The sequence below is a fragment of the Primulina huaijiensis genome, chromosome 15, assembly GCF_012295235.1.
Source record: "Primulina huaijiensis isolate GDHJ02 chromosome 15, ASM1229523v2, whole genome shotgun sequence".
Classification (NCBI taxonomy): domain Eukaryota; kingdom Viridiplantae; phylum Streptophyta; class Magnoliopsida; order Lamiales; family Gesneriaceae; genus Primulina; species Primulina huaijiensis.
In genome coordinates this window covers 22,600,827-22,617,521 of record NC_133320.1, presented here as the reverse complement: position 1 = coordinate 22,617,521, position 16,695 = coordinate 22,600,827, and the positions used below count along the sequence as shown (strand labels likewise).

The following is a 16,695-nucleotide window of genomic DNA, read 5'->3' as shown; positions in this document are numbered from 1 at the left end:
ATTTTTTGTAACGAAATTATCGTCCAATTAAAATGATCGAATAAGGTAATATAATTGTGATTTTTCCGGTAAATAAAGTTATTAAAAAATATATATCATGAATAGTCATTTTCTCAATTGCTTCTCTGGTATGGATAATGTGATATTCTCCATTCCTAAAATATAATTATGTAAGAAAATTTTTACAAAAATATATAATACCATTCTCTATTTTCCTATATTTCATGATTATATTTTCTTAATTCTGCGAGAAAATGATTGCTGAATTTGCTTACAAAAGTCTCCATACCAATTAATAAAGTTTATTGATCATCAATTATCATAATGTTTGAGTTTGAAATTTTCATTCAACATCATTATGTTCAATTCGTTTTTTAAATACCACGATTATATATATAATGCACATCCATCATACACACTTATGTGAACACCGATACAGTGATACTCATCTATTAAAATTGTACATCCAATATGTAAGTGTCACTTCAGCGATGCACACATAAATGTGCATGATGTGTGTGCCTCGCATATCAAAACTAATTAGTGGTCTTGATGATACAAATTAGTTTGTATGAAAATAACTCTATTTACATAAGTAATGTTTGTCATATATATTTCTCATAACTATAATATTTTTAATATGTTTTAAAAATTCAAAAATTCACATATTATCTCTACAAATTACACGTTTAATCTAATTATATTATCGTTATCCAAATAACAATTAAAAACTGTAATAAAATTTTATAAATTAACTCGATTTATTAATGATCTTGATTCATATACATAATAATCATTATTTTACACATGCATCGCATGTGCGTCATTCGCTAGTACACATATTCATTATGTCTCAAATATATAGACTTGTTAGTATGAGTACAATATGAATATAATAGTAACCAACAAGAAAAATGATATTAAATGTTGAAACTGAACTATATATTTAAGACGAGATAGTCGAAAAAGAAATCGAAAGATGTATAATTGAGTAGCAAGTGGTATATAATATGAATTATTATTTATATTAAGATCACACTCACTTTCATGCATCGATCGTTGATTCAAAAAGTCTGAATGGGATCCCAACATTAATACGATGTATTGGCCTACTTGTGACTATGCAAGCTTAATTGTGAAAGAATCTGATATTAACAATTCATATTTTTAAATATAATTTTTGGACAAATTTAAATGTAATATTAGTTATTTGTCTGATTTATATAAATAAATTTAAAATAAATATTATTTATGTGGTCTAAAAAATTAACTTTTTTATTTTATTTTTCTCAATGACCTAAGAGCTTAAGGGCAAACAAGTCAGCACTCCAGTCTAGCTTTTGAAAGCAATGGTTATCTGCATGATGTTTGTTTGTTTGTTTTTTTAAAAAAAATTATTATTTTTTGTATGGAATAAAAAACCACGTATGATAATTTGTGATATAAAAAATGTGTGGTTGAAAAAATAATTCAACGTGATTCAAACAAATATATGAGATTTTTACTTCAAAAAACAATTATATGGGAATTTATTTGTTGAATTATTATATTTGAATGAATATTTATATGAAAATATCGTAAAGATTTAACGTCTAATATAAACAATAAATCATGTATATATTNATATGTATGTATGTAAAGGTTGAAAAGGAGGTGATATATAAAGTTGCAGAATTACAGAGGAATTTATCTTTGGCTAGCAAGATAAGAATCTGTTACAAAAAGTGCAGCCAGAAACAGAACATATTCACACCAAAAACCCACAAAACACACACACACCGCTCCCATGTCCCCAAAGCAACACCACCCCTCCCAATCTGAACAGAGTCCCTCCCCTTTTTTCATCTTCCGACAAACCCAAAAAACTTTTAGGAAAAATAAGACCACAAACATGCACAATCCCATTTTACTTAACTCGATCCCAGATTAACACAAAGATTATTCTATATAACAGATAATTTCTTGTAATGGTTAGGTATCCCAAATCCCCCATTCAATAGTCAAGAAAGAAATCTCTTCCTTTCTTTAGTGTATCCTTTACAGAAACAGATAATAACAATTTTAACAATAGCACAACATCATATACTCTTCTTCCCCCCATTGTCCTTTCTTCCCTTCTTTCTTTCTTCAAAGAATGCTTCCCCAAATTAGGATTCTTTTGGTCTGCATCTTCATTTGCATTTCTTCTTCTACTGCAGCTTCTGATTTCTTGAATCTCACAATCCCACATCAACACCCAAACCCTGAGGCTGTGGTTCAACAAGTTCAGAGGTAAAAAAAATTCTGACCCTACATGTTATACACACATTGGGGGTGTTGTAATCTTGCATTTTGCAACAAGAGTGATCATGATTCTGTCTTGTTTTTCTGACCATTTTGGGGATTTTATTGTATGGGTATTTCTCTGTTTGGCTGAGAAGTTGGGATATCTCAAGAAGATTGTGCAGTGTTACAAGTTTCAAGACAATGCTAGCTTACATGTCTTATCTTGTTTTGGTTATTTGGAAAGTTTATGACATGGGAATTGGGACATCCCATTTTTTTGTTTTTTGATTACAACGTCGGAGTTGTGTGGTTCTTTTTTTCTTTCTTTGCTTGGTGGTGGCGGATACATCTCATGTTGCATAGCTATTCTTTTGTTGAAAACTTCCCCTACCATGTGTTCTTTTATTAGTTTACACCGAGTTTTGAACATTGTTTCTTGATTTCTTGGTACTCAATGGCATTTCAAGAATGGAATAGGAACCAGCAGTGGACTGACAAATTTGACATATAGATCGCAAAATCATTTGTTTTTTTTTTAAATGTGTAAAATACACCTGATTCCATTTCTATGTTTTTCCTTTTTTTGCATTATTCTGTTTCCATTGTCATTTTATCCACTTCTTGTAGAAAAATATATGAAAAATACCACGTAGGGTCCATTTTCTGATGCCTCTGATTAATTTACCGATTCATCCGTTCAGAAATTATTTGTAAGCGACTAAATGGAGANATATTCAGTTTTCCTCCTTTTTTTGAATTTTCTGAAGTTTCTTTTCAAGCCTACATTTTTTGCCATTTGATTGACACCAAAGTCACACACAGAGGTGTACGTGGATGTAATAATTTATCCACGAGAGTGATGTAATAATGCACATGGATTAAAAAAAAAATTATATATTTTTTAAAAATTGATTTTAGTGTCCTTGAATCACTGGCTCAATTCTTGTGACATTTGTACAGGAAACTCAACGAGTCAATATCAAGAAGGCAAATGCTACTAACAGACCAACCCCAATGTCTGACTGGAAACCCCATCGATGACTGTTGGCTCTGCGACCCTAACTGGGAAGCCAACCGGCAACACTTAGCGGATTGCGCCATCGGCTTTGGCCAAGCTGCACGAGGAGGAAAAGGCGGCCGTTATTATCTCGTAAGCGATTCCTCTGACCATGACACAGTGAACCCTGTCCCTGGAACCCTCCGTCATGCAGTCATCCAAGATGAGCCCCTATGGATCATCTTTGAATCCAGCATGCTCATCAAGCTCAAGCACGAACTCATTGTCAATAGCTACAAAACCATCGATGGTCGTGGGGCGGACATACGCATAACCGGGAACGGATGCATCACGTTGCAATACATAAGTAACGTGATCATCCATAACATACACGTCTACAACTGCCAACCCTCTGGAAACACCGACATACGGTCCAGTCCCACGCATGTAGGTCACCGTGGTCGATCCGATGGAGATGGGATATCGATTTTCTCATCAAGAAACATATGGATAGACCATTGTGCTCTGTCCCATTGCACCGATGGACTGATAGACGCTATCATGGCGTCCACGGCCATCACCATTTCTAACAACTACTTCTCACACCACGACGAGGTTATGTTGTTGGGACACGACGATAGGTACTTGCCGGACTCTGGAATGCAGGCACGACGAATGGTTAATCTTATAATAGTTTCTGTATTTTGAGAGTGAATTAAGTTGGTATTCTGATCCGCCTCGACATGGTATATATAGGTAACGATCGCGTTCAATCATTTCGGAGAGGGGCTAGTGCAAAGGATGCCAAGGTGTAGGAGAGGGTACATACACGTTGTGAACAATGATTTTACACAATGGGAAATGTATGCAATTGGTGGGAGTGCTAATCCTACCATTAATAGTCAAGGCAATAGGTACACTGCCCCGGTCGACCCTAATGCTAAGGAGGTAAATTTTGCTTAGCATTAACATATTAGACCAAATTAAATAATGGTCTTTTATAAATTAATTAATTAATGATTATCATTGCAAGTTTCACCGTGTAGGTGACGAAACGCGTCGATACAGATGAGAATGTATGGAGTGAATGGAATTGGAGAACAGAAGGGGACGTATTGGTGAATGGGGCATATTTCGTGCCGTCCGGTGCCAGCCGAAGCGTCCAGTATGCCAAGGCATCTAGCGTCGAGCCTCGGTCTGCCTACTTCGTCAATCAACTCACTATGAGGGCCGGTGTTCTTGGCGGCCCCAGGTACATATAAATTATTTTAACTCCAGTCTGTGCCCAAACACACACACACACACGGGAAAAATAATATTTTAAATTGTAGAAATACTCAAGATTCAAAGTGATGCAATTCAAAAAGAAAACGAACGCCACTTTCACCACTAAAATAAGGCATTTTTTTTGGTGGCTGTGGTCCCTTTACTTGTAATAAATTGGTTATATAGGCCCACCAAACGATGACCCTTACCTGTTGGGCCCATTGGACTTAATACCCACATTGAAAAGAAGCTTTACCCGATGTCAACGACGAAATATTTTTAAATCATTTAAAGATAATTTGATGAATATATGTGGAATATCAAGTAGAATACCATATCTTTATATATATGAATGGGTTCAAATAGAAGAGGATAGGATAAAATGGGGCTTCTTCTAACTTTCTATTTAAATCTCCTATTTGAAGAAGGTTGGAGGACAAAAACAAATAATTTCCAAGACTTTGAAATGTTGATCCAAATATGTTCCTTTCTAGTGTAGGTCCTACCCATTTATCGTGTACATCGACGTTTTGAAAGCTATAGAAGATGTTTTCTAGTGGTTCAACATGTGAGGGAGGTTTCACCCTTAATTCGCATCATTCAAATTTAGAACCAAGAAATTGAAATTTTACATCATTATCATAACGCAGGGACAACGGCATTAGCATGTCATACGGCGGAGGGGCCACAACCGGTGTAGGAGGTGGCGATAATGGGTCCGCCGGAGATGGCGGATTGTTGGGAATGATATTCGGGAGCGGCACAACACCTACACATTCTTCTCCAACCACAACGACGTTTTTGTCACTTCTAATTATTTTGATTACTATGTGGCAGTGCCATCCATCCTCGTTACTCTATCTTCTTATTATTATAGGTATTTAAGAACAAATCGACAAATTTTAAAATAGACAAGGAATGATAAATATTTTTTCAAGATTTGATCTATGGCAAAGGCCCCACTTATATTTTATTCAAATTGAGTTGCAAGCATGACTCATAAACAACGTCGTTTACGTGCGTTCGAAAGTTGTAAGCAACACAAAAATTTTTATAAGACGGTATCACGGATCAATTTCGTAGATCAAATATCTTATTTGAGTCATCCATGAAAAGTATTAATTTTTATGCTAAGAATATTACTTTTTATTGTGAATATCGGTAGAGATGACCCGTCTCACAGATAAAAATTCATGAAACCGTCTCACAAGAGACTTATTCTGTATGCAGTTACGATCTGTTTAATTTTTGTTCCCTAAAATTTTTCATTCGATAACTCATCAGACATTAAATTGAGCACCAATTCAAAATACTTTGGAAATGTCAATAAATTTTGTCCAACAAGTAGTCCATCCATTGTCTAAACTCTAAAATTCTAAAGACGGTGTATTAAAGGCAACCAATAAATTATAAGATTCATTTACCAGAACAATAATTAAAGCATAGAACACGGATATTTCGATAAGGAGCATATTAGCACAGTAATCAGTTGAAAGCCTATGCAGAATAGCATTATGTAGAAACCAGAAAAAGAGCCCAAATGCACAAATGGATTATCTACCAGAACATTGTTATGATGGTCAAGTATTTCGAGTTCATAAAAAAATTCAACATGCATGAAATTATGAGCCTGTCAAATTTTCAAGATACCAAAATAAACAGTTTGTAAGGTAAACATAAGGTTGTAGCTTGCTAACACGGTGGATGCAATACATCCACAATTTCCAGAGCTCGGCCATGTTTACCTGCAGCAAAATAGAATGCTTTGGAAGATTGGAGATACAGACTATAGATCTAGATATAGGTAAGAACAAATTACAGAGACAGAAAAACATTTTTAGAGCTGAAAACACCAGCCATGACCTTTATATATCCTCATACTCACATGCTCGTATCTTCAGGCTATAGTATAGCAAGGGCATACTTAAAATTTCCAAGGATCAGGAGTATGTAATTTTTCAAACTGGGTGTTTCTGTATTTATACCTTAAACTCGTGTGCTCATCTAACTTATCCTATACTGTTGTCTTCAGAATCCCCACGACATTGTGTAATTGAGGGTGAGAATGGTACTGCATAAGTTCAAAATATCATGCAACCTTGGAGGTGAGAGCTAGTTTTGGAAAATTCAATGTCATTAACAATTCAACCACTATTTGATTATTTCCCTCAAACAAACTCAGATCGGTTTTGAGGTCTGCCTAAGTTGCCTGCCCGCTAAGGTGAGAAAAATGTTTGAGAGCAGGAGGATTAGAGTTATTTAGTAATCCATAATATAAAGAAACTGCCTCTCGAAGGATGTAAAAGTTGAAAGACAGAAGTGTACTAAGGTGTGCTAATTGCAGTTGGACTAAATGAACATCTCTTAACATGCCAGCATGTTTTGTATGTTGCTTTCTCGCACAGACGTATACCACCGTGCCAAATATGTTTATGATCACAATGGATGAATGGAACCACATTGGTCATGATATTCAAATGTACAGAAGATGACACATTATAGCCCAAGTCCTTCAAAAGTACAAAAGACAGAGGAATATGGGATCTGTAGTTACCTCGAGGCGTTATAACCACCCTCCTTTGCTACTTCCATCGCCCCAAGAGCTAGTTGCAGGTTTGCCCCAAGAACCAGATGGCCCTATGTCCTTAGCAGATTCTTCTGTCAGCCCTCGATCACTAGCTTCTGGCCGATTCCAGTTTCCGAATGAGCTAGCATTCTCTGGGGCAGTTTCCCTGGAGCCAGCTACCGCTTTACCCCATGAATCCGATGGTTCTTTGTCCTTGGTAGATTCTTTGGTTTTATTTTCATTACTAGGTTGCGTTTTGCTCCATCTTGAGTACTCATTTTGTGAGGCAGTTTCCCAAGAAGTTGATACAGCTTTGCCCCATGAGCCAGATTGTCCTTCACCTTTGTTAGATTCCTTCGATTGCCAAGTACCCATTTCAGAGTTGCCAGATGGTTTATTCCACTCGGTTGATGGATTCTGATTTGTTCCCTGATTGTTTTCCTTATCTCCCCAGTTCCAACTGCCTTGGCTGCTACTACTTTTCCATCCCTCGGAATCATTGTTTGAACCTTTATTCCAGCTGTAGGGCTTTTCCTCACGCAAATCACCTCCAGAGTTTTTCCAATCACCCCGACCACTGCCTCTAAAACCACCACGCCCACGAAATCCTCCATCTCTGTCAGATCTCCCTCTACCTCCAATGCCTCCCCTGTCAGAAACCCATCTGCTTTCAAACCCACCACGATCCGTATCACTACCTCCAAAACCACCACGACCTGATCCACCTCTACCACGGAAACCACCACGATCACCTCTTCCACCACGACCTCTCCAATTTCCACCTCTTCCCCTGTCGCCTGTGTCATCTAGATTATTGCTCCTATCAGTACCATTTCCAGAGTTCCAATCGCTTTTGCCACTCCAAGAAGAGCCCAGATTACCACCAGTATCATGTGTTTCGCCTTTCAGCCAATTACTTTGTCCCCATCCAGTAGATGAACCTCCATCAACATTCTTTTCACTCTTCCATGAACTAACTTGCCCATCTTTTGCTTTGTCTTGAGAAACCAAACTCCAATCAGATGACTGACCATCAAAGGAAGTGTTCCCAGCGGCCCACGAAGACTTATTATTTTCATTTGGTTTCTTTTCTTTGTTCCAACTATCAACATTTCCAGTCGATGCTTTTCCCCAATCAGATGTGACAGAATTGTTGGAAACATTTGGCAAGTTCCAACCACTGGGCTTATCATCCTCATTACGTTTTGTGCTATCCCATTCATTTCCTCCACCAGCATCTTTATTACCATCTGATCCTCGTTTCCACCCTGATTCCTTGTCCTTGCTCTCGTTTGATTTACCCCAACAGTCATCCTTCTTGCCCCACGAATGTTTACTATCCTGCTTCCACGAAGGTCCAACGTCAACACCAACAGGCTTGGGTTTACTCCAACCGTCAGCTTGCCCTTTTTCAGTAGCAATTCCACACACCATTTTAGTATCCCAGTTTTTAGTTTGACTGTCACTTATGTTAGCACTACCCAAATTAACCCATTCCCTAGAAGAACCGCCAATGTCCGCATTGTTTCCGGTAGAAGCAGACTCATCGTTCCTTTTTTCTGACAAATTCCACTGAGATCGCTCCTGATTTTTCTTAGAAGGACCTTCAGGTTCAGACTCTCTGCATGTACCCCAAGTAGACCCACTCTTCCCCCAACTTTCCACACCATCTTTTTTAGTATCACCCTGGTTTCCCCATTTACATTCATCCACGACAGCAGAGTCCGTCAACGCAAATTTATCTTTCTTCCAGGAACTTGCTTCTTGTTTATTAAGTTCTCGACTTGAATCACCCCATCCCCCACTCTGTCTATCTGATGAAACAACAGAAGCACCCCAAGCTACCTTACTCCCACAGTTATCACCAGCAGTGCTCCACTTCTCAGCAGCTTTGCCCCAAGATTCATTTTTCTCTGCATCGTGAGAGTTATCATGATGTGGTTCAACAGATTTGCCCCAGCTAGCAGAAGTACCAACACCAACAGCAGTAGATGAACTAGCTTGCTTCCACCCACTACTGGTTCCCCAACCATCAACCAACCCAGCATCAGGAACCGTTTTCTCACCAACAGAGACTGCACCCCATGATGAATTTTGATTTGAAGTCGCTTTGATCTGCCAACCAGAATCTTCTGCACGACATTTAGTGCAAGAGAAGTAAGCCAAAAGAAATTATTATAAGAGGCTCTTACAAGAAGCATGGATGCATTTTCCACCAGGATTGTATCCAGATTACCCTCAGTTAAAACCAAATGTTCAAAGAGGAAAGTAAAAACAGATACTTAAAGAAAGTTCAACCAAATAAATTAAGACTAAAATTAACTTTCCAGTGCAGCTTCTCAAGACTAAAAGTGCCATGTAGCCACCAGTCTTGGCAATCTAAACTGATGGATAAAGTTATTCCAGATTATCTTTTGTGGTATTTGGTATTCTTTTTTAACGCAACTTTTGTCATCTATAGTTATTTAATAAAGTCAGAGGGTGGTCTGGTAACTATCTTTGTACATCTATTTAAACTTCCAAACTTAACCCCAAGGCAATAAAGAAAAAATTTGACAAAATGTGCAATTTAGTAATTCTACTTATTCTCATATTATTTTCCACAAGTTTTACCAACACGTTGGTGCTTTATTATTTGAAAATGACTCCCACCTTCATGGTTATTTAACTGCTTTGGGGTAATTTTTTTCTTTTTAAAAAACAATTGACAATTGAGCATATATGTCCCGCATTGCATGTGCAAGACGCTAGTTTTTATAAAATTAGAATTGGATTATCCTTTTGAAAAAGGAAATGGTTATAAAAGATACAAAGCCGCATGGATGGCATGGGATTACCAAAAGAACATGCAAATCAAACTGGTATATCTTCTATGTAAACTTTTTCTGCAAAAGGAACAGACGGAGTGTTCTTGCATAAACTACCTCTAGTTAGCAATTTAAACTAATCTGATTTTTAGGATATGAAGATGCACCAAAAATACCTTTCATGGCATCACCAGCCACAGGAACAACAGCACCAGGTTGATTTGTAAGCTGCAAATACTTCTTAGTTCATCAACATTACTCATGCATGATAACAAACAGATGCACTGTCATAACAAGACACAAAACGCTAAAATCAAACTAACCGACAAATCTGATGTTGGCAAAGACGACCAAGAAGACCTGCAAATGTAAGCACACCATATCATATGTCAGTAAGGGAACCAACAATAACTAATAAATGCAAATGTGGAGCCTGTTTTTCTCTCGATCATATGCAACTTTAGCAGTGATTCCATGTAGGTATTACATCTTCCATTTCATTAGTTAAATGGGGAACTTCTCAGAATATTTAATCGATGTTTTAAAATTCGCTAGGCGCTAGTCGGACGCCAAACCAACGCCTAGAGCCTAGGCCGCTTAGGCGGGAGCTAGGTGTCATTAGGCAGATTCCACGGTATCAAGAGATTTGAAATAGTTTTTAGAATAAATTACAGCCCAAACTTTGTTAAAATCCAATTGACACCTGGTTCATTCCTCCTACTTCTTCTGCTTAAGGTGGGTCAGGATAATAGACAATGCAAGAAAAATCAAAATAAAGAAAAAAATTATCTTTAAGGACTGGTTCGATTTTCTTATGTGTGCAGAAGCAGACAAAGAACACGAGAGTAATGTCTTAGGACAAACACAAGTGAACAAATCGTTGTTTTAATTGGGCTTTCAATCCCAAAAAATTAAAAGTAAAAACCTAAAATTCTTTCTTATGTCATGTTCTGGTTTAATTTGGCTTTCAAAAATTCAAAGTCCAATAAAAATTTCCCAAAATAACTCTAAATGCCTAGTTACGCCTAGACCACCCGCCTAGGCACCCTTGCCGCCTAGTACTTTTTCGGTGCGGTCGGGCGGCCGCTTAGCTCGAGTTTTAGGACACTGCATTTGATGAATGTTGACAAAAGCAACTATCCACAATTAATCAATCTGCAGTTTCGATGATTTAAGAACGGACCACTCGCTGATTCTAATCTCAAGTCTAAGACTAAGACCATTTATCCAAAAAACATTTTTGAGAAAGAGAAAAATTCACATTCTCAACACCACGACGATAAGAAGATTCCAGAAATTTGAAGTTCAACAAAAATTAATAATGAGCATCAGTTAAGAGTTCAACCTTTCAGTTGATCCACCAGCATTCCAATTGTTACCTTCTGTTGATAACGTTGCCCCATCCATCCAGTCTTCAAACAGCGTACATGTTTTTGTCCATTAAACAAGTATGCGAAAAATGTTATTGTTATTGGACACGAAGGCAGATTAAATAAAGTGACTGAAACCATAAAATGCTCATTACCGCTTGCACCATCTTGTGTTTGAAAGAAATCAAAAGATTTCGCAGCCCCTGAGTCCTCCCTGTAGAGCACAAAAAAGTTCTTCAAAGACTATGGAAAACTAAACCAAAATTGAGGATCACGTCAATTATTTTCAATTCAGTAGCAAAATGCTGCCATACCCCTGGGAGATGGCTGGATTTCTTCCGCGGACCTCAGATAAATGCTCACATTTCACTGCAACATAACAAGAGGTGTGCTTTAATAAACAGAAAGACAAAAGGATCAATATTGTTTCATCATACCCGTTAAAATTTTTTTTTTTGAGTCCAGCTTCACGGTGACACCAGAACGACGAATAGCCAATACTCGACAAAGATAACCCTTCAAAGGGCCAACACGAATTCTTAATGATTGGCCAACAGAGAACATTCCATTTTCCTCGCGTTTAACTGCATTGAAAAAATAAATTTTACAGCTTAAAAGAAGCAGTAGCTTCAAATGAATCCAACATGAGATTTTGAAATCTAAAACATACAGTTGGATTTATCATCCTTCTCTTGCCAAGATTTGCTAGGAGATAAAGGAGATTTTGGTGATGATGGTAAATCCATAAAGCTTGATGACCCAGGTTCACTACCCTGAAACCGAGTTAAATTTTAACTGTAAGTGAGAACAGCATTCTGTCAAAACAAGAAAAGCAGCTAAACTTCCTGGTTTTGTCGATTGAGTACAGACAAACCTTTCCATTTGATGAAATACCGGAAGAATTGACTTTCTCACATAGCTGCCCTTTAATGCAGATATAACCATCATTCTCCTGTTCAGTTTCATCACACAAAAACAATATCCCTTTGTATATCTTTTTAACAATCCCTTGTTTATCCTGCAACCCCAATTTAACAAGCATTTATGCATATTAGCCTTTCAAAACTCAAAGCAAACACAAAACATTGAATTTTCTAGTTAGAAGTTTAATGCCGGACCTTTAATGGACCTTCTAAAACCCGAACACAATCGTTAATTGATACGGTATTTGAGTGGTGGTCTAACACAGAGAATAATTTCTTATCAAACGATGCACTTTTCAGATCACTTTCTTTAACACTGACCACAGTTGGTCCTTCTGAGCCTTCTTTAATGACCTGAAATAAAAGAAAAGGCATAAAAGCAGAGTGGATCGACATATATGAACGGTTCAATCAGCTACAGTTTTCTGAAGTGTAAAATGTTTAGACCTTGACACTATCACCCTTCTCTGAGCCAATGACAACACCAAAATCCCTCCGCCTGGCACACAGGTCAGGATCGTATCGTAAAAATAATTTTTAAAAAAAGTAGATATAAATAAGTCCCAAAACATGATAACAACAAGAGACCTACCCAAAAAAAACCAGATCATGCATAAAACTCGTTCCGGCATCAGTGCTAGACGAACCCTTTGATTTCCCTCCCCCTTTGTCACCCTTTGATTTCCCTCCCCCTTTGTCCTGCTTTACATCTTCAACTTTCTGCTTCTTTTTTTCACCAAAAAGTTGAGAAAGCCACTGTACATCAGTAGATTCATCCTTCTTTGAACTCTCAAATTTCAAGAGCTCGTCTTTAGTAGGAACTACACCCCAATAGTTTAATGAGTCAATGGGTATTTTTTTGTATATATAACCATCCTTCAGCATCATCCCATCAAGAAACTCAAACATCTCATTAGTATCACGGTCCCGGCGATATTGGATAAGAGGGCGGAACTCCCTACATTAGTAGCATGTTAAAGACTAATAAACACAGTAAAATAAAATATTGAACACTAAATTACTCAAGTTCGCTAGAGCTGATCAGTCTTTGTGCCGGGACGGCAGTCCTCTTAGCAGCTATGCCTCCACCCTACACGTGCATACACAGCATATAACGAAAAATATCTTTGCTAGCATCATAAAAAATGTGATTCATAAGTGAACTTTGTGTGGTTGCAAGATCAAGTACTTAATCTCTTGGTCTAGTATGAGTTTTACTGAGGAAAATGAATACTAGGCAATAAGTGAATTCAACTACTAGTCCACCACCATCACCACCCAAAGAAAGAAAAAGTTGTCAATATATTATCAGCACACAAAATTGTAATGGAGTGCAGCCAGTTGAAATGAAGGTTCAATATCATATCTGACATAGCATAACCAAGCCAGTTAGATCATGTAACAAAGTAGGGGTGTTCAAAATCAAATAATAGCTCCCAGTTCACTTATTTCAACCAAATAAAAGAAAATACTGGGGCACAAAATATAGCTTTAGTCCAACCATCAAAACCAACTCCTGAAGGAAAGGTTAAAAAGGAAAAAAGGCTACAATTCGGATAAGTTTGATCTTCACAAATGTCCTGGAAACGGTCAAAGAGGGTAATTATTTTCAATATAAGCTAATCCTAAAAATTAACAAATTTCAAATTGAAAAACATGAAAAATTCATCATCTTAAAGGTGTTCATTTCTTTCAAAAAATAAAATAAAAAGTGTAAAGTCGTGTAAACATTAAAAACAATATGTAGAACAAATCAACTTACAAACTTTCCAGCCATTGCTTTCAAATCTATCCTTGGAATCAGCTTTGCAGTCACCTTTTTCCGAGAATCATTCACAGCTACGACCTAGATTAGTCATTCAAACATTACAAGAGATTTTCCGACAGATGATAACAAGGATTGCAATAGCATGTCGAAAAGACATACACCAAGATAAGGAACTAAGAGCATTTAAACATTTCAGTACATGGACAAATACTTACCATAGCAAGATCACCTTTGTATTTCCCACTCTTTACACGGGCCCACATACCCTTGGAAATTCCACAAGACTTGCTCCTCACAGACAACAGCTGAGACATTTCATTGTTTGGAAGAGGTGCTGATTTAGTTGAATATACGGTGCAAAGCCCTTTGCATGCCTATAGTTTCATAAACAAATGGATCAGCATTTATCCAATCCCTACCCTGAGCAGCAAACAAGAAGAAGTTTGAGCAAAAAGAGTAGGAACAGCACCTCGTAGATATCAGATTGTTTATCAGCTTCAATAAATATGAAACCCTTTATATGATCAGGTGCAAATGCAGAAATTATCTGCAGCTTAGTTCCCAAACATTTCAAATCCACATATTTCTGCATCAGACAGAATGCAGAATACCTCTCGCGGCCAACCTATCACAAATATCTTTGCGATAAATTTAAAGGAAAAGAAAAAAAAGAAAGTGGCACAACACAATCTTCAAAATGCTGAATTAGCATGTCCCACGAGTTTACAAAATCTACCATGCATTTGACTTTCCAGATTGTTGGATCCTTGGCAGATGGCACATACATGTTTCCCTCAAACAATCTCTTGCGATCACAAGTGTCTTCTGTGTGAGTAACAAAATCAGCTCCTGGTTTATATCGCTCTTCCATCATTCTTTCAAACTCTTCCTCACTCATCACCTCCTCTTTAGGAATGAAAGAAAAGGGGGTGGCTTTCCCAGATTCATTCCTGTTATCAGGCTCAAGCGGAAATTCTTCTTCAAATAAATCTGTTCCAAATTAAGACAAAACATTGAGTATTTGAATGGGAAAAACAATATATGATACAAGAAGAAAAAATTATCTGGATAACAATTTTATATCAGATATTCACATCAGTCTTTGAATTAAGCCCATACAGAGAACCGACCCAGCCATTTGCTTCCCAAGGAGTGTGAGTGAGTTTACAAAAGATGGTTTAGTTGATAGATTTGGACATCCAGACACGATATTTTGGAAAAAGAAAGGACAAAATTTGAGGCAGCAAAATGCAAGCATGCTGGGTAAATTGGCGAGAACGACTCCAACAATTAATTTTAAGCCATCAAAGAATCGAGTGTACTTCCCAAAAGTTAAATGGATACAAAGCTACAACTAGTCGGAAAAAAGAGATCTCTCGGAAAATAGTCGAACAAATGAAGGTACAAAATAATTTCCTCACAACTTCAAGAATGGACATTTGAAGAAATGCAAACAAAAACCTGACTTGTCAAAAAAAGAAAAACCGACGGAGCTAGAAAAACAGTAAAGAGCGTTCAAGCACATAAGCATGTACCCAAAAGGAAGGCCGTAGTTCACAAGAGAGAACACCGGAAAAATGAAAAAGCACACTTCACTCATCAAAAATCTTAATCCCCACAACAATTTCAAACACAGGAAAAAATAACGGATAAAATTATGACTACCGTCAAACCCTCAAGCGCAATGTTGCAAACCAAAAAAAATCCAATTAATCACACAAAAAAATCTAAAATCAGAAACAACACAAACAAAACCCCCCCAAAAAAAACCCTAAATTAACTATTTATTCTAAAATAAAACCCACAAAAAAAAATAAAAATTAGAACCCAGGCATAACACCACATGAAACAGGATTGTACAAATCTTAGTTTTTTTGTAACAAATAATTACCAAAATCAAACATGTCATCGTCGTCGCCGTCGCCGTCGCTGACATCACTATCCTTGTCGACCTCGTACGACGTATCATCAAAGAACCGCAACACTCCGCTTCGGTTCTTGCTTTTTCGTGCAGTTTTATCGTCGTCTGCTCCAGCGCTCCATTTCCTCTTCCCCTTCCCACCACTGTCACTCACTTTCTCCTTGCCTTTGGCTGACACCATTGCAATTTCTCAAAATTTCTTCAATTTTTGGGGGATTCTCCGCTACTAACAGAGGCAATGAAGCAGCATTTCGCACAATTGTTGCAGAAAAAATGGCGTGGAGAGTGAATTGTACTCTTCACGAGGGTATGTTAAAGTGACGAGTCGAGTAATTTTGTAGGCTAAACGCAAGGCATGTAAAAATATTCAACGGTTTATTTAATTTAGGAAATTTACTGACGTTTAAAATTTAGTGACTTCCAAAAAATTTTAAAAATATTTATTATTGATTTTTAAAATCTTTATAAAAATCTAGACGTATTTAGATTTTTAATAGATTTTTAACTTTATTAATATATAAATATTAAAGTCTAATATATAACTATAAATGGTCAAAAATTATCTTTGATTTAATTCTCTGTCCCGATGCAACTCATTTCTCACCCGCTTCGCTTGTGCCGTTGTACCTTTCGATTATGGTGCTGTATAGTCAGATCCGAACGTAGGCCAAATATTTGGATTAATTGTTAAAGTGTTTAACTCATTCACAAGCTATTTCTTTATATTTCTCACCTCGTATCTTTCTATTATCATCTTCTCTCTTCACATCTATATAAATCACTGGCTCACTTTCAAAATTATGTCTATATAC

The 16,695-nt window shown here is 37.0% G+C and overlaps 2 protein-coding genes across 3 annotated transcripts; one reads left to right on the top strand and one right to left on the bottom strand.

The window, feature by feature from the left end:
* The first annotated feature begins 1,700 nt into the window (after positions 1-1,700).
* On the top strand, positions 1,701-5,501 carry LOC140960503 (probable pectate lyase 12). Of its 2 annotated transcripts, none has more exons than XM_073418793.1 (5): positions 1,701-2,271; positions 3,226-3,928; positions 4,019-4,210; positions 4,309-4,514; positions 5,179-5,501. In XM_073418793.1, the coding sequence occupies exons 1-5, from the start codon at positions 2,135-2,137 to the stop codon at positions 5,411-5,413; spliced, it is 1,473 nt and encodes a 490-aa protein (XP_073274894.1). In that variant the 5' UTR covers positions 1,701-2,134; the 3' UTR covers positions 5,414-5,501. The 2 variants fall into 2 exon arrangements, with proteins under 2 accessions (XP_073274894.1, XP_073274893.1); XM_073418792.1 differs by having other exon boundaries at positions 3,226-3,940.
* A 527-nt stretch (positions 5,502-6,028) lies between these two features.
* LOC140959595 (protein RNA-directed DNA methylation 3-like) lies at positions 6,029-16,215 on the bottom strand. Its single transcript, XM_073417507.1, has 19 exons — positions 15,854-16,215; positions 14,699-14,952; positions 14,432-14,587; positions 14,178-14,336; positions 13,957-14,040; positions 13,217-13,284; positions 12,787-13,152; positions 12,642-12,693; positions 12,390-12,548; positions 12,146-12,289; positions 11,942-12,044; positions 11,709-11,855; positions 11,586-11,640; positions 11,427-11,485; positions 11,247-11,313; positions 10,225-10,261; positions 10,078-10,129; positions 7,083-9,226; positions 6,029-6,273 (listed from the first exon to the last, which is right to left on the bottom strand). The coding sequence occupies exons 1-18, from the start codon at positions 16,062-16,064 to the stop codon at positions 7,092-7,094; spliced, it is 4,308 nt and encodes a 1,435-aa protein (XP_073273608.1). The 5' UTR covers positions 16,065-16,215; the 3' UTR covers positions 6,029-6,273; positions 7,083-7,091.
* Between the last annotated feature and the right edge of the window lie 480 nt (positions 16,216-16,695).

What these genes read in the sequence shown, in the direction of transcription:
- LOC140960503 (XM_073418792.1), top strand. Translation starts at nt 2,135, where the DNA reads ATGCTTCCCCAAATTAGGATTCTTTTGGTCTGCATCTTCATTTGCATT. An exon ending in TCGACCCTAATGCTAAGGAG is followed by an intron (nt 4,211 to 4,308) that starts GTAAATTTTGCT and finishes TTCACCGTGTAG; the next exon opens with GTGACGAAACGCGTCGATAC. An exon ending in GGTGTTCTTGGCGGCCCCAG is followed by an intron (nt 4,515 to 5,178) that starts GTACATATAAAT and finishes ATCATAACGCAG; the next exon opens with GGACAACGGCATTAGCATGT.
- LOC140959595 (XM_073417507.1), bottom strand. Translation starts at nt 16,064, where the DNA reads ATGGTGTCAGCCAAAGGCAAGGAGAAAGTGAGTGACAGTGGTGGGAAG. An exon ending in AGAAGGGTGATAGTGTCAAG is followed by an intron (nt 12,549 to 12,641) that starts GTCTAAACATTT and finishes CTTTTATTTCAG; the next exon opens with GTCATTAAAGAAGGCTCAGA. An exon ending in GAAGGATGATAAATCCAACT is followed by an intron (nt 11,856 to 11,941) that starts GTATGTTTTAGA and finishes TTTTCAATGCAG; the next exon opens with TTAAACGCGAGGAAAATGGA.